At 33.3% G+C, this 22,156-nt stretch overlaps 1 protein-coding gene across 1 annotated transcript in view; it reads left to right on the top strand.

Moving 5' to 3' along the window:
• Positions 1–539: 539 nt before the first annotated feature.
• CAPS2 (calcyphosine 2) overlaps positions 540–22,156 on the top strand; it is a 36,329-nt gene continuing 14,712 nt past the window's right edge. Inside the window, 11 exon segments of the mRNA XM_045553353.1 lie at positions 540–641; positions 1,967–2,016; positions 3,680–3,725; positions 3,816–3,926; positions 5,255–5,431; positions 10,520–10,642; positions 13,745–13,812; positions 16,966–17,085; positions 20,532–20,606; positions 21,487–21,582; positions 21,669–21,762. Of these exon segments, the coding sequence (XP_045409309.1) occupies positions 540–641; positions 1,967–2,016; positions 3,680–3,725; positions 3,816–3,926; positions 5,255–5,431; positions 10,520–10,642; positions 13,745–13,812; positions 16,966–17,085; positions 20,532–20,606; positions 21,487–21,582; positions 21,669–21,762 (1,062 nt within the window).

Below are 22,156 nucleotides of genomic sequence, written 5' to 3' on the forward strand. Positions count from 1 at the left end.
CTGTCAGCACGGGTGGTTCCTTCTGGAGGCTCCAAGGGATAATCTATTTCTTGTCTCTTCTGCCTTCTGGAAGTTTCTCATGGCCTCTTTCTCCATCTTCAGAGCCAGCTGCAAAGCATCTTTGCTGCTCTCTGGCCAGTGCTTCCATCCTTACATCTCTGTTTCACTCTGATCTTCCCGCCTGCCTAATAAGGACCGTGGTGGTTACTTTGAGTCCACTAGATAATACAGGGTAATTTTTCCATCTCAAAATTCTTAATCACACCTGAAAAGTACTTTTTTGCTATGCAAGGTAACATATTAACAGGGTCCAGGGATTAAGATGTGGACCCCTTAGGGGGCACATTATTCAGACTACCACAGGGCATAATCTAACTACCCTAGAAATAGTTGATTTTGGTGAAAGAAATATTTAATAAAAGTGATTAACCATATGATTTCTTTCCATGTTGTATTACTGTGTAATTTGTATGGATTATTTAAAATTAGGGTAAGAATTATTATTTTATATTAATTTTGCCTTTTTCAAAGTATACCGCATGATAACTACACAAACGTGAATGGATTTAGAGGTTAAAGGCATTGCTGCTGCTTCTAGGAGCCAAATTCAGCTATTCTCTGGAAGAAAGAAGTCATTACGAGTATGTAAGCTATATAATTTTCCTCTTTCAGGATGATTCAGTAAATAATTTTCTGATGCTTTCTTTATGTTTTTATGATGACTTATAGTCACAAAAATATTCAGGGTAAACATTTCTTAGATTTATAGAATGGAGCTACCAAAATTGAAGATAATAATTATATGAAAATTTGCCACTGCTTAAGTTAGTTTTATTTTTTAAAAATAAGCTTATTGTCTTATTAGTATTATATGAAAAATTATCTGTGTATGTACATAAAATATAAAAAGAAAAATAGTCGAAGAAGAAAATATATCAATATTTCCAACACTAAGAAACACTCTGTTAACATTTTAGTGGGTTTACATAATTGCTACCCCATTGTAAACTGCATATAAGTAACACAAGGCATAAGCATTTTTTTGTGTGTTTTATTAACTTGATGTTTTCCTAAGACTCACAAATATTATTTATTCCATAGTGGCTAAGCCTGCTGTGATTTTCATGTCTTTGAACGGTTTTTCGGCAGTAAGAGTGAACATTTGCAAACACACAAACATATATATATATATATATATATATATAAATTTGTCACTTCCTAGCTTAAATCCTGCATTGTCTTCCCATTATCTTTAGAACAAGGTCCAAGTGCCTTAACTTGTATTAGAATGTAGCAGCTTTGGCCCTACCTCTTCACACTCTGGATTTCACCCCCTTCCAAATGCTGACTCTTGCCTGTGGGCCTGTGCAGCACAAGTTGTTTCCTGGCTAAAGCAATTTTCTCCCTTCTATTTTTTTTTTTTTTTTGAGACAGAGTCCCACTCTGTTGCCCGGGCTAGAGTGCCATGGCGTCACCCTAGTTCACAGCAACCTCAAACTCCTGGGCTCAAGTGATTCTCCTGCCTCAGCCTCCTGAGTAGATGAGACTACAGGCATGCGCCACCACGCCCTGCCTCTCCCTTCTTTTTTCATCTGGCTAACCCCTCCTCATCCTTTAGAACTTCTTTTAAAGGGTGCATTTTTTTTTTTTCTGGAAAGATTTCTAAACTCCCTAGAGTGGGCTGGGCACACATGCTATGAAGTTGCTCTGTCATAGACTTATTTTTTCCATTATTGTTTATTTGAGTGAATGCCTTCCCCAGCAGACAGAATGCTATGTGGGCAGGGGTTTACCTGTCTTGCTTACCATTTTATCTGTGTCTCATGGACAGGAAGAATGGGCTAAATAAGTATTTCTTATATGGATTTTACTGAGAAAAATCATAACTTTATTGCATTCGCTGATTGCTTATCTGTTAAAGTATAATGGGTATATTCATACTAAATCTATTTTTTTTTCATTAAAGCAAGAATGGACTTCTGAATCACGTAAAGTTCAGAATTTCTGCCCACCAGTGTAAGTAACATTTCTAAACATTTGAACGGTTTTTAATGGACTCATATTTATGACACATTGATTAGTTAAAAAAGAAAACAAAATTATACATGTAGCTATGATTGTGAGCCAAAGAAAAGCCTATACGCCTATGGATGGCCTGAAAATTACTATGCCAAAATTAAAATAGCTCTTGTGATAAGTAATATTTCTTTTGTTTTTTGTTCTTTAATTTTATTTTTATCTTTTCCTGAAAAAGTTAAAATATTTTTTCACTTAGAAAATTCAACTAAATGCATTTATTAAAGAAATATATTAAATGTTTACCATTTTATAATTGGTTTAGCCAAATGAATTTAAAAATAAATCTACCGTGCTTTAATTTAGAGGAATATGACAATTTTACAAATTTTATTAAAATTATTTTATTTTTGGTCCAGAATACATTCATTTATGTTTTATATTTTATATTATTTTTGCCTTTTAAAATTCGAATGATATGATTTTCATATTCCATCAAGTATTTTAGACTACAGGGATTCTTGAAAAATAAAAATTAAAAAGTCAGTAATTTAGTTGGATGAACCACATAACATTGACATTTGTAGAGATTAAAAATGAACAAACATCAACAATTTCATGTGGTTCTGTGTAACAGAAACCTGTATGCTCATCTAGACAGGAAGAAGAGAGTTAGGTGCAAGTGCTAGATATAAGATATTGAGTATGTAACAATGGCTGTGTCAGTTGTGTGCTGGGAAATGGTTAACAACTGGTTTTCTGAAAGTGTATTATAAGTTTATTAAATTTTACTTGTTCGTTATAAATAAATTTAAAAACACATTAAATTGATTATAAGTTTTACTTATAAAAAGGATATGTAGCAATCTACAAATACTAATAAAATATATAAACTCATTAACATATATCCCATATAGCCAACTGATTCTCATAGAATGCTCTCTTTGTTTTTTCCTGAACTCTGTATCTCTAGCTAACCTATGGTTGCAATTAATGAACCAATGTAGTTCCAACATGAATGTTGGTTGTCATTTTCATTTACTGTAAAGTGAGTGAATGATTTCTTTGCTGACTAAAATAATAGTTTGGAATACCAAAGCAATATTTCCTCAGTTTATTTTGATGCTATTCACTGTGTGATAGCCATAGACATGGCACACCTTTAAGTTTAATCTGTATTATTAACATTTTCTTCACCACTTTTTTAAGTCTCAGAAATCAACAAAATGATAAATCAAGACCTGATTTACAACATTTGCCAATTTAAGTGTAAATAATCCCACTATGTTTGATTTAAAGCTATCTATGTATTAATAACATCATTGAGTACAAAGTTGGAAATGATGCACACTAATATATTACCATACAGATATGATAGACATAAATAACCTTAATCATTAGGAAGTGATAAATTTTGAGTATTTATTACTTTTTTAAATATAATTTAATGATAAATTTATATAATTTTATTTTTAATGCTGCCTGTTTAGCAAACACCTTGAAAAATTACTGAACGTTTAACAAAAACCTGTTACAAGACAGTAGGAGCCAGCACACCATTGGCTTCAATGTACCTTTTTATATAAGATACAACATATATAGTTTGCAATTATTAAAAATCTCATTTTAAAAAGTTATGGGATGCATAGATTATTTCTTTCAGAGTTCCACGACTTGATTTGGGAAGCCTCGTTGACTCTGATGATGAGGTAATTTTTACTTAGTGTTTAATATAATAAACATTCATATACAATATTACATGTAGCATATAATAAATATCATTACCTTTTATTTTTTAGGATGATTTTTCATATATTCCACTTAGTACAGCGCAAATTCATTTTAACCCACCAAATTCATCTTCTACTCTTTGTCAAGTACCATATACTCAACATCATCTAAATGAACCGGTTAGTATTTATTTGCTTATTATCATCTTTCAGAATTGTAGTATGCATTATTAGCACAATATTCCCTCCAGAAGTTTTATGATATCTATGTTTTGCCAAGTTTAAATATTTTATATGTTCAAATCCCAAGCAATAATGCTGGTGAAATAATTTTACTTTTACATTTTTTTCACACAAAGGAATGGTATTTTAAACATTTTGATGGTATATCCTAATATGGAATCCAGGGATTTTAAAAATATGGCAAAATATTAGATCAGATCTTGCTAGCTTAACAATATAAGATTGGACTCTTGGAAGTGGATTCATGCTTTAGGCTACTAGAATACTGTGGAGTAAATAAGTAGCTATGCTAATTCCAAGTTGTCTCTTTGGGACAAGTTAATACTGCAGACGTAACTGGTGTAAGTAAATATACTTATTCCATGGTGTTTCCTTGGGGAATATTTATAATTCAGACATATCTAGTGTTTCACTTCATGTTATGAATACAGGTTCTGACTAGTATTCTAAGTAGGGCTTTCCTGTCTTTATTAGTCTTCCTCCTGTAGTTGGTTCTCGTCATGTTCTACTCAATTTCATTTTGAAAAACTGCATGAATAGTACCCTAATCTGTATCTTGCTGTGGTTTTTACCCTGAAGCTTTACCTCATCCTTCTCCTCTGGGTTAGCCTTGGATATCCTCAATACTTTTCAAGGGTCGTATTGGCTTTATGTGTTCCTTTTGCAGTGTGTGTCCCTCCCTGGGTCAGTATTTATGCCCTCATATTTACTTGGTAGTTCTTTTAGGTTTCTCTTATCCACTGGTTTTATTATCTCTCACTTCTATAGACATGTGGCAGGGAACCAAATAACACCAGAAGGTAGAATATGTCAATAGTCTAGAAGTGGCAACCAGTGCTTCCCAGCATTAGTGATCTCCAGTCCCCATGTCTGTTCTGGAAAACAATGATTAACAATGAAGTTCTTCTGGGGCAGGAAAAATAAAGCTTATCTAAAACACCTAAGAAGAAAGAAAAGTTCATTTTTCTCCTTTTAAATTCTTTTAGAACCATTACTGATCTTCAGGTAGAAAACACAGTACTGGCTTACTGATACTTAAGGTGAATGACCATTCCAACCGGTTCTATCTACTCTGATTTGGTCAGTGATGCTGTACCAGCTGAATGTTTTAAATATCACCTGTATTTAGAACATAGATTATAATGGTCTGTCTTTTAGGCATAAATGCTAAGGTAAATGGTAAACCTGTTAATGTCAATAAGGAAAATAATAATTATTTTGATTTTTTTTTCTGGTGGATAGCATGCTTTTCTTTCTACCTATAGGAGCAGGATGTGATACCTGAAAATTTACCAGCACCAACAGAAAAATATAAACTAAAATATAAGCAATATGAAACTGAAATGAAAGACGGATATAAGCAGTTTAGTCAGAGAAATGGAGAAAAGACAAAATCAAGTATCACTCATCAACAATCTCCAAGAAAAAAGATAGATGAAAAGGTAATGTATGAGGCTTTATAAATTTCTAATGAGATTTAAAAAAACTGCACATATTACAGAAATGTCTTTTTGTGTGATATGTCTTGCTGTTAGTCATAGTAAAATAGTAGCTAACATTTATTTCTGTGTTTCAGGGACTTTTTAATGTATTTTTCTTAGAACTATTTCATGCTTCACAAAAATTTTAAAGAATTATTATCACCATTTTCAGATACAAAACTCGAGCCACATGACTTAGTTATCTTTTCTCTGTTAGAAGCTTTTCACTTGTCTTGAGATTGGAAATAAGACAATCTTATACATACATATTTGATTATATATATATATTTGATATATACTTGATTTAGCTATCTTGAACTCAGTTGGTCTCACAGGCTAAGTTTTAAAGTTGAAAAGTGGTTTCAGACTTTATAGTGACCTTTCTTTATTCTAAAACTGTCATCACTTCATGATTGTCTTTTGCCTCATTTTGGGAATTTTTTTTTAACATCATGAATTACTGAAATTGTTATGCTTTCATTTAATATTAATTAGGTATAAATTCACTATTCATGAATATAAGAGCAAATTAAACATGGTACGTTTAATGGCTTTCATAAGGAAAAGTGAATCTTGATTTTTGGAAAGAATTGCACACTGTCTGGGGAATGGACACACTTGAAGCTCTGACTTGGCGGGGTGGGGGGGCATGGGCAATATACATAACCTAAACTTTTGTACCCCCATAATAAGCTGCAATAAAAAAAAAGAAAAGAAATGTAGTGTACAATAGTACTGACCAAAAGAAGAGGACACTTGGAGAGAATTCTTAATTCAGTTAACTTTCTATAAGCGTAGTATATTTTCAGGTAAGTCTGACGGTTGTACTTGCTTAGCATTTTCCTGTAGGTAAGAAAAATGATAAATTGATAAATAGGTGTATCATATCAGCTATTTTTCTTTAATCCATGTAGGAACTATCTAGAACTAAATAAATCACATAGTGTTTAGCTGGAAGAGTAATAAAATTAATGGGATTATTGGATCTTTTTAATCTTACAAGCATTTTTCTAAATCCAAATAGATGCACACAAATATGGTAACCTGGTGTCTGTAATACCAGGGAAGATAATTTCACAACCCTTTAGCATCTGGTCATGTATTATTAATATTTGCAAGATATACCATGTGATATTTATATCACTGTAAATATGCTCGAGGGTTTCTGTAAGCACTTGCTTTATTGAGTGGCAGCAAAATGATTCTAAATATTTTCAAAGTAAAACTTTTATTTCCTTGAACACAAGTTCAAATGGACATTTGTTTACTTTTGGTTTAAAAGAGGAACAAATCTCATTTGCAAATCTTTCTATATAATTGGTAAATATATATACATATATATATATAGTATGAATAAATAGTTTTATTGAAGCCAATATGTACGTATTTTCTGCTGGGAAAGATACTGTTTTGTTTTTTTAATTTTTAAAATCTACATTAAAAGTGTGAAATTATTATGTTTAATATGTTTTTGGTAGTCTTACAGAAGAACTTCTATAAAAAAGGTTCCCTTAGAGTCTCTGTATAACAATCATATACTTATGGGGTTTGGGCATTTGATGTCTTTTTAAGTGCATATGATTTTAAGAATCAAAACTGCTGTATAAATGGACTATTAGTAAATTCTGTGACAATTATATGAATTAACTCTGTAATAGTAATCTCTGAAAATAAAAGAAGTCTCTGATACCAGAACTATAAGCCCCTCTTTAAAGCAGGGAGCTATGTGTGAATTGATTCTCTTTACTGATAAGGAAAAGCTAAGGTTACATATATTTAAGATCCAGGACAATAGCTAATGACCATAGCTGATGGTTATAACAAATCAGGCTGATACATGAATCCACTGGTAATCAGTTGAACAGTAAAATAAAACTTTGAGCATCTGGTCAGGGCCTCAGGCTGCTTCCATTCATGGTGGAGGGTGAAGGGGAGCCAGCATGTGCAGAGATTACATAGTGAGCAAGGAAGTAAGAGAGGTGCCAGGCTCTTTTGAATAACCAACTCTTGGGGGAACTAATAGAGCGAGAATTCCCTCGCTTCTTAGAGAGGGCATTGATCTATTCATTAGGGATCCACATCCATGAGCCAGACACCTCCTACTAGGCCCCATCTCCAAAACAGGAGGATCAAATTTCAATATGAGGTTTGGAGGGGACAAACATGCAAACCATAACATTTCTAATGGCAAATTTCCTTTGTTGAGTTTTCCTTCCACTTAGTATAACAAGGTGATGAATCTCTTGTCAAATTGTTTTGCTACCTAAAATGTAAACTTATGTGTGCATAATGTTTTTAAAATAATGAAACATCTTTAAATAAAACATGAAAATCATTAAACTTCAATTTCATATAAAATATCTTAATTTCCTAATTGTACTTATGATTAATCATTCCAGATATATCTTTTTACACCCATTCTATTAAAAAAACCACCTTTAGTTTTAGAAATGATCACTATAATTCATTAATTTATTATTTATTATTTCAACAAATAGTTATTGAATGCTTAACTATATGGTCAGAGTGAAAGGGAGCGTGGGAGGCAGATCAGAGGGCCTCATAAGGACTTTGCCTTTTACTCTGAGGCAGAAAGCTGATTTGTTAATTTTGAGAATGAGTTTTATTGAGAATAGGGCAAAGCTGGAAGCAGGAAGACCTTTGAGTAGGCTGTCACAATAATCCAGGCAAGATATGATGATGATGGCTTGGACCCAGGTGGTGGTAGCAGCGTCCCTGGCTCACAAGGTCATATGCTGGATAGATTCTGAAGGTAGGGCTAAGAATTATGAATGGATTGGTTGTAGGCTTGAGAGAAATGGAAAATCAAGAATGATTCCACATGGATGAATCTGCAGGACACTATGCTAAGTGAAATAAGCCAGACCCAGAAAGACAAAATACAAAAATGTTCTCACTTACCAGTGGAATCTAAAAAAGTTGAATCATAAAAGCAGAGAGTAGAATGTTGGTTGTCAGGGTCTGGGGGTGAGGGGTGTTTTTGCAAATGGGGAGATGTTAGCCAAAGAGTCCAAACTTTCAGTTATAAGATGAATAAGTTCTGGGGATCTAATGTACACATGGTGGCTATGGTTACAAATACTGTATTTTTTACTTAAAATTTGATGAGAGAGCAGGTTTTAAGTGTCCTCACCATGTGAAAACACACACACACACACACACACACACACACACACACACACACAGACATAAACAAATGATAACTACGTGTGGTGATGGATGTGTGAATTAATTTGATTGTGGTAATCATTACACAATGTATACATATGTCAAATCATCATGTTGTACACCTTGAATATTCACAATTTTTATTTGTCAATTAAATGTTTTAAAATTAATTTTTAAAAAAGAATGACTGTAAAGCTTTTGGCCTGAGCAGTTCCCATTAACTGGAGTTAGGGGAAGACCACAAAGAAATCTGGTTTGGGGAGGTTAAATTTGAAGTACCAAGTGGAAATGTCACTGTTTTCCTTTTTTGGAAGGTTGCAAACCAGATGAAAGAAAATAAAATCCTTTTGAAAGTTTTTTTCAAACTAAACATAATGTAGTACTTTGCTTGTACTTAAATATATATATTAAATTAATCTGCTCAATTTACCTTATGTAATGGTAGGCATCTTTTTGGTGCCTGTATAAATAAATCACTACATATAAAAAACAGGCATATTAGTGGGTAAATAAATAAAATTATGAAGTGTCCTCATAAATTGATTTTCAAATAGTAAATATTTAACCAATGTTCATTATTCATTTATTGAATAAATATTTATCACATGCTCACCATGTATGATCCTGTTTTGGCACTAGGGATAAAAATGACAGACAAGGTTCCTTCCTGTCCTCATGGAACTCACATTAGGAGAAGCAGGCAATAAATCACTAACAAATATATTAATATAATAATAATTTATATGGCAATCAAAGGTCATAAAGACAGAGCAGAGTGTGTAGATGGAGTGTGACCTTTCAATGAAAATCTAAAGTAAAAAGAAGCCCCGGGGGTAAAAACTCTTGAAATTTATTAAGTTTTTGACAAGTTCCTACCCTGTTGGGACTTTGTTGTTGTTAAGGTAGTTTAAGCACATCTCATATTCTAAGAAAAATTTGGTGCTTATCTCTTTAGCATCCCAAAGAATTCTTACCTCAAAGATTATACCCATCTTTTAATACTTTGTTTATGAATTTAATTTTATAATGGAATGGACATGCCCACATTTATTAATTTTGCAAAGATTTAAAATGGATAATAATTGTTATAATAGTTGCTACTTTTCATTTAATACTGTGTCACATAATATTTATAAGTGTTGGACATATATTACCTCTTAATCCTTTTGGTGCAGTAGTTACTGTTATTAATTCCCATTTTGTCTGTGAGTAAACCTAAGCACAGAGAAGTCTTCTAGCTGGAAAGTGAAAGAGATGGGTTTAAACATAGGCAATGCAATTGTCAGAGTCTGTACCCTTAACCTGTGTACAAATAATCACTGAGATATTCAGTGGTTATGTATTCCCTTATTTTGTTAAAAACCAATATTCTAGTAATTTTAATTACTAATTGGAATTAGACCTAGGTTTTGTCTGTGAGTAAACCTAAGCACAGAGAAGTCATCTAGCAGGAAAGTGAAAGAGATGGGTTTAAACATAGGCAATGCAATTGTCAGAGTCTGTACCCTTAACCCGTGTACAAATAATCACTGAGATATTCAGTGGTTATGTATTCCCTTATTTTGTTAAAAACCAATATTCTAGTAATTTTAATTACTAATTGGAATTAGACCTAGGTTTGAATAACAACTCTTCCATTTACTAACTGTGTATCTCTAAGATAAAATTCTGGATGACTGACCTATTAATAGTTTTCTCATATATAGAAGAGAATAATAATAATAGCTTCCTCATTGATTTGCCAGGGGGAAAATTAGATAACATCTGAAACACTTAGCCTGGCATATAATAAACTCTAATTTTCAATTAAAAATATTATACATATGAGTATGATGGTTCATTTATTGCTTTCGTGTACAGTGTGTACAGGGTGACGAAGCCAACACAGATGACCTTACAACTCTGGATAGGAAAGCCCTCTTACAGCAAGGTTATACAGACAACCCTTACAGTACGCAACAGAGTGCAAGAAAATTGGATGCAGTAAGTTTTCAGCATTTTTACCTATTCAATAAGCCATTAAGATAATTTTCCCTCCAAAACTTTATAGACTTATAATTGAATATATAATTGCAACCATTGAATTTGGACTGAGGTAAATATGCATTAATGTGAAAATTGAGTCTTCATTTTTATAAATAATTGGCTTGTGTTTGGTATATATTCTGTGGGAAAATTGTCTTTAATCTCTGTGAGTTTGTAAAAATTTAGTTTATACTGTTCAAAATCAGATGTGAGGTCAATCTGGCTGCGATATCTGTCACCACATTGATCACCAGGGTTGATTCGGCTGATCTGGCTGGCTAGGTGGGTGTCACCTTGCTCCCTCAGGGCTCAAGGGGAGGGGATGCTGCATGCTCCATCCATGGGGATGACCTTCCCTGATAGGAAAGGACCCTTCTCCAGTCAGGGGTATACCAGGAGCTGTGCTCCCCTGCTAGAACTTCCAAACAAGCTCTCAAATGTTAATTGGCCACTATTTATGTTAGTGGGCTTATTTGGCATTGCTCCTTCCCCAAAAGAAGTAGCCTGGTTATCTTTTTGAAAGTCATAAGCTGCTAACACTAGAGAAATTCAGGCTAGTTAAGGAAAAAGCTGGAAATAAAGTAATTTTTTTTAAGTAAAAGTGAAGCAAAACCCCAGATTTTCAATATTAACTTTAAATTATGTCTCTTACAAAGTCAATTAGGTTGATGAATATTGCTTAGACTAATTCTGGCACAAATAGATAATTATAGCATTTCTGTAATGTCCTTGGGTAAGGGAAGCATGCTACTTGAACTTCACTGGCTATCCCAGACCCCCCCAGGTGATTAATATCTTAGATATACCTGTAACAGATTGACGGAATGTCAGTGTGGTGGCTCACAAGTTGAGAAAACTCTGGTTTAGATAGTTAACTAGTAACAAAGCATTATGGATTTAGCTAGTTACATTATTATTATTATTGTTGAGTGGAAATTCAATATATATTTTATTTGGGTCACAATCATCCAGAATCAATTATGTTCTGAATTGACAGTAATGTGTAATCAATCTCTAGACTAGGTGGATTGATTTTCTGTGGATATCCTAAGTTGCAAATTTGTGATAGTTGTTTTATTAAAACCACATGCATATTGTTTTCTGTGCTTATTATTATTTAGATATTTATGCTTAATAGAAAAAAAAGTATTACCAGGATTATCCTAAACATTAAAAAACTACTTTATAAGGCAAAATAGTGTCCCAAATAAGGCTTATTTTGATATATCCTAAAGTTATATTTGAAATGGATGTTACCAATACTTAAGGCTCATTGGTTATATAATATAATCCAAACCCATCTGGATGTTATTGGATGTCTTTTGTTTACAATTACATTGTTAGTGGCAATGTATCTAAATTCATCATTGAGTAAGCTTTACCTTATTGTGGTACCACTCATTTATCTATTTTTTCTTCCCAAGGAAATGTTTATATGAGTAAGCTTTCAAGGCATATGAAATTTGCACCAATTTGTTTTAAAAATATAGGTGGAAACTTCTTTATTTAATTTTTAATTACTTAAAGAATGACAGAAGCAGCGAACCTATGGTTTTTATATCCATCTCGTCTAGTTCTTTTGTCATTTTTCAGTGTTGACCGATCCTTGTATCAGTGTGACGTCTGCTTCTAATCTGCTTTGTGTTTCACAGACCTTTAAATCAATGTGCCTGAGGGTGGTTCTAACCTTTTCTACAAAGTATAAGCCACCATAAACTTCAGCACTCAGGTCTGCTGTCTGCATGGGCTGTATGATAGCCATTAATCTCCCCTCTTTGGCTTGCTTCTGGGTTTTCCATCTATGTCCTGGCTGGCTGATGTGGATATTTTCTGTATACAATTTCCATGTTTTAGTCAGTATCCACTTTCTGAATCACCTTTAGATATTATAACATATACCTTGCTTTACCTGTAAGTTGCACATTTTTTTTACCTTTTAAATTGTTATTTTAAAATTATTCCTAAATAAAAACCTTATAAAGTGTTATAAGCTTAGAGAACAACACAAGATGTATTAAATTATATAACTTTTATGTGGGACATATTTGCATGTGTAAACCATATATCTTAAATTTGTACCAAACAACAGAACTAAATTCAGTGTAGGCTAACATTTAAATAATTGTGCTGAACTTTTTCAGGTTTCTTACAAGTTTTTACTTTTTGTTTTTTTGATATGCCTTTAGACATTCTTAGTTGATATTTTGTGTCAGTTTTAAATAAATCATTCTCTCAAAGGTTACAGAGCCTCTATTTTAAACAGCATGATCTTACTTGATTTCATTTATTGGAGTGATCAATGGGGATGACAGTCATTTACATTCTAAAAATAGAACAAGCTTCATTTTGACTTCTTAATTTTTTAACCTCTTATTTGCCCCTCAAAAGAAACATTTAAGTCATTATAGTTGCATGATAATCTAATCGGAATTGAATAATTACGAGTCTTTCAATTTGATGTGACCCATACTTTCAGATGAGTTGGGAAAGCAAAAAATACTATGAAGCCGGTTTAATCAAACCAGTAATTGAGAAAAGTTAAGTATTATTGATGCATTGTACACAAAGAAAAGATCATTATACTTTCAATGACAACAGTTTTATTTTTGTTTTGCTTTGGCTTAGATTTTTGTTGTAAGGTTGAATGATTCAAACTCAGTTTTGGCCTCTTTGTCTGAGAATAGTTTTAGACCAAATTCTCTTTGTGTCAGTGTTGGTGTTCTTCTTGGAGCAAGCTAAGGTGCCTTTTTGCAGGACATCTTTTGAGGGGATGAATGAAGGGGAGGGATGTCATATTCCTCCTCCTTTAGTCTGACTCCATACAATGCAAAGGCAGCTTAGTGGCATATTTGATTATTTCTATCAAAATGTAAATGCATTACTTTTTAGGAAATAGATAATACTATAGATTAAATAATTGGAATTTAAATTTGTTAATGATGGAAAGTAATCTATATTTGAGAAGGAAATTGGAGATGTTTAATTTGTATTTTATGACTTTTTTGTTAACTATTGCATTGTTTTTCTTTATGGACAATGAAATTGTCTTTATCTTCTCAGGAAATTGCGGCTGCAGAGAAGAAAAAGCAGACTGTTGCAGAACAAGTGATGATAGACCACTTATCTAGGTGAGAATTAGTAACTAGTAAGAGAAATCCATTCAGAAAGTTGTCATTAAATTTCTTTTTCATGAATGACACCCATATCCTTGGTTAATCAATGAGCAGCTGACTCAGAAGTTCCCAAACTTTCTCTGTTCACTACACTCTTAGTGTTTTAGTAATTTTTTCACAGCACTCTCTTAGACCAATAAAAATACCTAACAGTTCTATTTATTATTTTTGTCTTGAAAGGACTTACAATTTTTCCTTTATTTCCATTCTTTGGGGTAAGGGTTGGCGTAGCAGGCCTCTGTCCTTGCTCCATCTAATCTTTAGGGCTTAGATCTTGAGAGATCTCATGTGTTTCCATTTGCCTTTTAATGCTTCTGCCATTCTGAGAGAAGAACATTGCTTGGCTTGCCCTCTAGTGTCCAGAAAAAGTTGCCTCTTCACATGCAGGTGGGCTACTTACTTAGCTGAGACCATTCTAGATAAGCAGATCCCCAGCTCTTGCATGAGTTAGTTCAACTGAGATTAGCAGAGACATACATCTGTATGTAATTGATCAAAGCAAGTCAAATGCCTAAGCTCAAAGTCGAGGAGTGAGAAAGTGCCCTCCACCCGGAATAAGGCCACAGCAAGGATATGAATCAGGAGTACTGGAAAATTTGGGCCAATAATACAGTCTATCCAAGCCTACCATTGGATCTTGTATCTTATACTTCTCTCCCTCTTGCCTACTCTGTTCCAGCCATTTGGCTTGAGCCCTCTTCTGGAACATACCAGGTTCTACTCCTGTCCTAGGCACTTTGCATTTATTTTCCCCTCTGCTAGGAATGCTTTTTCACTAGAAATTTACATGGCTGTTTACTCAGTTTACTTCTATTTTTATTTATAAGTCAACTTGGTGAGGCATACCTTGGCCACCAAATAAAAAATGTATAACCTCTTCCTCAAAACTTCATATCTTCTTAAAACTTCCTTTTTTTTCCATAGGGATATGCAATTTACCTTATATTTTCTGTATTTATTATGTTAATTATCTGTCTGCCTCTTTAGAATATGAGCTCCATGAGGGCAGGGCTCTTAGGAAGTTTTGTTCATTTTTGCATTCCCATTGCCTAGTATAGTAGCTGTACAGTAAATACTTGTTGAATGGGCAAATGAATGAATGAACTTGAAAAGAAGACTTGATTAGAGCCAGCAGAACTGGGTTTTAAGTGTAGCTATATGACTAATTCACTGTTGGAGCTTTCACATTTTCCTTCTCTATGTCTTGATTTTTGCCTCTGCCAAATTAATGTTAAGATTTCTTATAACTCTAACATTCTCTGTGTATATATTTAACATAGAACTTATAGATAAAGTGCAAGAATAGAATAGATGCCACTTTTTGGTAAATGCCAGACTTTTTCATTTGGGAAATTTAAAAAATATCTTAATGCTCAATTTAAAAAGATTTGGTTCATAACTTGGCACACAAATGAACACAGTCTATAGTATATGGTAGAAATACCTAAAGCTTTTCGTAAATGTTCCAGAAATGGGAATAACCTACTAAATTTATAAATTCTTCTATTCCTGAATTACTGTTTCACCTTCATATTTGTTTTGAAGACTCATGATACCTTTGTAAAAAATGTCTACTCATTTATTTTTTTATCCAGTCCAATCATTGTGATAATTCATTCAGACTTGGGGTTTTGCCAGGCAAGTAGAAAAAAACCAGAGAGGGCAAGATTGTTAAGAGTGTGTAGAAGTTTATATTTTGACGAATCATAGATTCCAAGCTGGGTAAGGAGGAAAATGAGGATATGAGGATAACCTATCTTTACTATATTAATGATGGAAATAACAAACCAAAATCTTAATGTGATTCCCACATTCCTTACATTATTAATTGAATCTCATTTCTATTGTGGGGTTACCATAAGTCTTTCTATTTGCTGACCTCAAATCCAATTAGTTTCGTAGTTCTGCCAGTGTTTCTTGAATTTGTTCTTTCTACTACATCTATTTTTTGTGTTCTTTTTTATAGTTTTGAGGCACATGTGATAATTTAATACATTCACATAATTTGTAAATATTAAATCATTGTACTTGAGATATCCATCACCTTAAATATTTGTCTTTTCTTTATGCTAGAAGCATTCAAATTATTCTCTTCTAGCTGTTTTTAAATGTACAATAGATTATTTTAAACTGTAGATCTATCAAATACTAGGTCTTATTCCTTCTGTCAAATCATGTGTTTATGTCACCTTACTATAGACCCTTACTGTCTCTTTTCTAGCCTCTTGTGATGCCACCTGATAGCTGGTCATGCCTCTATTTATTCATATTCAGTAGAATTTGTAGTAAATTGGGAGGCAGAGCCTTTGCTCTTGGGCCCTTCTATAATACTTATTAGATAATAGGCACACTCCTAAACAGTATGTCTATATTAACTAATTTATTTAATCTTTACAACAGTTTTTTGAGGTAGGTGCCATTATTACCTCTTTTATATTACTAAATGAAGAAACTCTAGCCTAGAGCTAAATGACTAGATCAGGCCACACAGCTAATTATTGTCAGAGGTAGGAATTCAACCCAGGAAGTCTAGTCCCAGAGTTCCAGAGTGCTCTTATCCATCACGCTGTGTGCTGTGCTGCCCTGCTTCTGTGGCCTCGTACACACTGTTTCTTTGCTTGTCATGCCCTTCCTCCTCTTCTGGTTGTTAACTTCTATCAGCCTTTTAAGAATCAGTGCAAATGTCTCCTCTTCTCTATATCTTGTTTTCCAGGACTTCAGTTATCCTCTTCTATGTTCGTTTCTATTGTGGCACTTACCATTTTCTATTCTAATTCTACTTTACCTGTGTTCTCCCCCCTTATGCTATCAGAAACCCACATGGTGTCTATTTGTTTCAAGAATAGTAAGAGAAAGACATGCAGCTCTTAGCTCCCTCCAAAATTTCAAATTATTTTTAGATAATACTTATGGAAAAAGAAATAGAAATATTCACTTTTTTATGGCCAGTATTTTTAAATAATTAAATTTATTCATATTTGATAAAAGTGTTATTTTGACAGTAATGTAAATTTGCATTTGCTATATGAGCTTTTCCAACTGCTTGTAAATATGTGAGTATCACACATTATCAGATTTAATTGTCAAACTTTTTATTTCCTTGTATAGGGCTGTAATCAGTGACCCAGAACAAAATTTAACCATTGAGAAAAAAGAAAGTGCTCATATCCTTCCAGATTCAAAGACAGCCCCTGTTCGACTTAGAAAAAGAACACTGCATGAAACAAAGTAAGCAGATTTTAATTATATAAAATGAGGATGCACTATGGTATAAAAGTATTTTTAAAATGTACTTCTGTATCTAACTGAAAAGTTTTTGTGGTTTTGCTTTTTTTAATGTATGAAGAGAAGTGGAATTTTTAGAGTTCAGATCCCAGTTGCCACCTTAAGATATTGGGGGCAATGCCTTATTCTAGTCTCTTTGCTCTCCAGATTTTTTATTTGTAATTTGGAAAAAAAAATCTGCAACCTTCAGAGATAATATATATGAAAATTTATAATGTAGTAGCTGAGACATTTGTATGTGTGCAATACATGGCTAAATCTCATTGCTATATTAAAAATTTATATTCTTTATAAAGGTTTTTTTTTTTTGCATTTTACTTTGTAGCTTATAAAATTGTTAAGTTGATATGGACTTTTACAGTCCTGTGGTGTAGTCCACTTAAATTCCTCAACAACTTCGTTAACAACTGACATCTAGCCTCAGCTTTAATAGACAGAAAATCTACTGATACTTACAGTAGCTCTTTTATATTTTTAGACTGCTTTAATTATTAGTATTTTCTTATTACTTTTATCTTTTTGGCTCATTCTTATTTTCTGAAAGCCTTTGCTTTCATAGATTTAAATATTTGAAGTCATCATATATTAGTTTCCTATTGCTGCTGTAACAATCACCACAAACTTAGTATTTTAAAACAATACCAATTTATTCTTTTACAGTTCTGGAGCTCAGAAGCTTAAAATCAAGGTGTTGACAGGCCAGCATTCCTTCTAGAAGTTTCGGGGGCAAATCCATTTTCTTGACTCTTGCAGCCTTTAGAGGTTCCCTTCATTCCCTAGCTCATGGCTCCTTCCTCCATCTTTAAAGTCAATGATGACAGGTCAAGGCTTTCTCACACCACATAACTCTGACACTCTTCTGCAGCCAAGGTGTACAACATGATGTTTTGATATACATATGCCTAGTGAGATATGTCTGGCTTCTTGTACTCAACATTATGTTTGTGAGTTTTATCCATTTTATTATTTGTAGTTGTCTTTTTTTCTCATTGTTGTACAGTATTTCATTGTATAAATATACCACAACTTTTTTATTCACAGATGTTGACAGATATTTGGCTATTTGAGTAATGCTGCCATGAACTTGCCTTTTGTGCATGCCTTTTGGTGAACATATGTACTCATTTATGCTAAGTATATAGTTAGGAGTAGAATTATTGGACCATTTAGGACACATATGTTAAGCTTTAAAAGATACTGCCAAGTAGTTTTCCAAACTGGTTGCTGCAATTTGCACTCTCACCAGTAGCAGTATGAGTGTTCTAGTTGCACCACATCTTTGGCAGTGCTTGATGTTGTCTTTTTCATTTTAGTTCTTGTGGTTGTGTACTGGTGATTTTAATTTGCATTCTGCTGGAGACCAATGTAGTTGAGTACTTTTCTGTTCAACTCTGTTGGTTTGTCTTTTTCATATTGATCTGTGGATCTTATTTATATATTCTGGATATGAGATTCTTTTTTCCCAGCTGTATTTGTTGCACATTATCTTTTCCCACTCCATGATCACCTTTTCATTCTCTTGATTATATGTTTCTTAAAGACTAAAATTAGAAACAGGAGTTTCTAATTTTAATGTAGACCATTTTACCAATCTTTCCCTATAATATTAATGTCCTTTGTATCTGCCTTAGGAAATCTCTGCCTACCACAAAGTCATCTTCCCTCTGACTTGTAATGCCATGTATGCCATATGTCCAGTTGTTGTAAATGCATAGTTGGCTTTTAGACTTTTTCTTCAGTAGAGAGAAGTATTTGTACTATTTATTGGGCACCTAAAACCCAACATGGCACTTTTCATTTTATAATATAAATGCATATTTACTTCTTTTACGTTTTTATGAAGACTGTAGAGCCCTTAAACTATTACTTCAACTTATCATTGTTAAAGTGAGTTCTGTTCATCACTGAAAAGTAACATAATGTAATGGTTAAGGGGAAGGTTTTTTTCTGGCTCTGCCATTTACTACTCATATGGCCTTGGGCAATTTACTTCTCTCTGATTGTGTAAAATTTATTGGTAAAATGGGGATAATAGTCCTTACCTCAGAGGAATTGCAAGTATTGAATAAAGCAATACACATTAAAATGATTTTAACAATGACTGGTGTCTAGGAAGCTCTCAATAGTGGTAGCTGTTATTGTTGCTGTTATTTTCTCAGCATTTAGAATTGTTCCAGGCACACAGTGGACATTCAGTAAACACATTAATCCAGGTGGATTAAATTGAATTGAGAGGACTAAATTTTCATGATTGTACTCTGTGTTCACAAACTCTCATTTGGTTTACAGCCTCTTGTTTACTGTGTCCTGCTTCCTTTTTGTGGATACCTAGATTTTATAGAGGTATAGCATTCAAGATCCCAATGGCCCACATACTTACTTACTATTTACATGATTGCCATTTCATTACACCTGCATTCTTGTGGGAGGAATGTCATAAAATTATTTGGGAAGGAAAGTAAAGATATATCATTGAATCCTTCAATCTCTTAATATAAAAGAGATCATTGGTAGTAGAGGGCCAGAGTATGTGCATTTGGATTTTGCTTTGTGTTGTTAAACAGAATTTTAGGGCTGGCAGCCTTGGTGAGATCAATCAGTACAATCTGAAGGTCACAAAGAGTAAATAGACAACTGGCCTATGCCAAGGTTCAGACTTCATCCAGCACTCTTTCCCACTATTCTGTTATTTTGATAAGGAATGTTTACAATTGCCCATCATTGAAAACCTGATGGTGGCTTGAACGAGAAAGGATTCATTTTTCTTATATAATTAGCTGCTGGGAGATAGGCTGTTATGGTTTTTTGTTCAGTGGCTCAGTGATATGACAGCTCTGGGCTGGCTTCCCTGGATCTTTTTGGCCTCTCTGACATGGTGGCTTGATGGCTATAGTGGCTGCTGGCATCACATCCTTGCCACATTCACAGGCAGGAACTCTTCCCATGCCACTCTCTGATCGGGACAAAAGAAAGTCTTTCCTGGAAGCTTATTTGCAGACTGTGTCCCTTAATCACCCTGAATTGCAACAGGCTAACAGCAAATTCTATGGTGGGAGGGAGGCAAAGGAGAAGAGGGTTAGAAATGGCCTCTGGGGAGCCCTGCAACAGTGCCAGTCACAGATGTGCTATCTCTGCTCAATATTTACTTGTATAGCAATTTGAGACTATATTTTCTAACATAAAAATCATTCATGTATTATGTACTATATCTCAGGCTGATTTCTTCTGTGTTTGCTACAATTAGCAATCTGAGAAAAAGAGCCTTGTACCTTCATGTTTATCCAGTCTGTACTGTTTCAAAATATTAACATAACCTTTTTGTATGTTTATCATTTACATCAAATGTAAGTAACTTTCAAGAATTATTGACAAAATGTATTTCTTAACAGGATAAGAACCCATTCTACATTAATGGAAAATGTGCTTTCTCATAAAATACAATTTGACAGTAGGATCATATCAAGGTAATTGTGATTTTTATTAATTTTTTAATCCCATGATTATAAAAATGTATTTTCTTTTTCAAATAGAAATAATAATGAGATTAGATAAATTTGTATCATTTAAATGAAAAAAGGTGAATTTAAGAAACATTTTATACAATATCTACTAATCTATTAGAAAAATATAGGAAACATGAACCTGTAAGAAAAACATTTTAATTAAAAGCTATTTTAAAAGTGATTTTAAATAAATGTCTTTTAGAAAGGCACTTAGAAGTGAATTTTTAAAAGATATGTATTACTACTAGAAGATTCTAAACTAAAAGTTAATCTTCATGTAAACTGCTTTATTTAATTTCATTTCAATGATTTAACTTAATACATTATTGATGGATGCAGTAGGTGACAAGGAAAATGATTCTTAAATGTGTTATCTCAGTCTCATAAACTTCTAATAACACATAATGCTACTTGATGTTCTTTGTGTATATAGCTGGCAAAATGTATTTTTAAATTATCATATTTGTTCAGTGATTTTAAACTTTCTTATGCTGATAAAAGATAATAAGTATATATCTTTGAGTACCTTCTTGCAAACTCAACATATTTTTAAGGTATTCCACTTTATCCTAAAAGTCTGTGTTGAATTAGTAATCTACACTGTAGTATATACCTATTCGTATCAGTATAAGATAATGGTTTTTTTCTCTATCCAAATCTAACTTGGATTCACACACTTCAGTGAGCTATCATGTTTTCCCTATGGCTTATCATAACCCTCGCTCATTGCCACACACTCCAGGGAGTTATGCTATCCCTCTTTGAGATGCACAATTTTAGCTTATTATTTAATTTGAAATTTTTCTATTTGAAAAAATTTAATATCATTCTATTTTTCTAGAAATGGACGTGATGCTTGTAGAGAGCTGATCGGGTTCTTTTTTATGCATGACCAGTCCCTTACAATTTATGAATATCGACAATTTGGGAAAAATAGGTATGCCATAAAACGTTGTTAGAACTCTCAAGATAATTCTGAGAAGCTAAATAACTGTACCTTTTTTTTTTTCATTTAACTTCTAGAACAAACGTGCTCCCTTTTATTCAAAAAAGCATTTATCGTCATCAGTGTGGACGAAGAAAAGGAAAACAGTACCAACTTGGTGATTTTTATGTTGTAAGTTAAGTGTATGTGTGCAAATGTTTAATACCAGATGTTGGAGTTTGTGGGGTCCCAGGGAGGTGGAGAGCCAGGACTTCTAGTCTTCAATTTATTTCTTCTCCTCCTTCCTGAGCAGGGACATTTGTGTGAATGCGTTAATGGTTGATGTTTCCCTCGGAGTTTCTGTGTCCCAGGCTCCAATCTTTATGGGCTGAATCTAAGCATTGCAGTTATTCTCTGTAACACCCTCTATTCCACAATGCGGCTTGTCCCCAGGAAAGCTTGTCTCTTGGTACTTTGAAAGGCTTTTCAAAGCTGAATCAGTGGGTAAGTGGCTACCTCAGTAGCACCAGGAGTAATGCTCCACCTACAGCAGGCTTATCCTTTGAGGATGCACAGTTTCCTCCAT

This window comes from Lemur catta, chromosome 6 (assembly GCF_020740605.2).
Source record: "Lemur catta isolate mLemCat1 chromosome 6, mLemCat1.pri, whole genome shotgun sequence".
NCBI classification, from domain to species: domain Eukaryota; kingdom Metazoa; phylum Chordata; class Mammalia; order Primates; family Lemuridae; genus Lemur; species Lemur catta.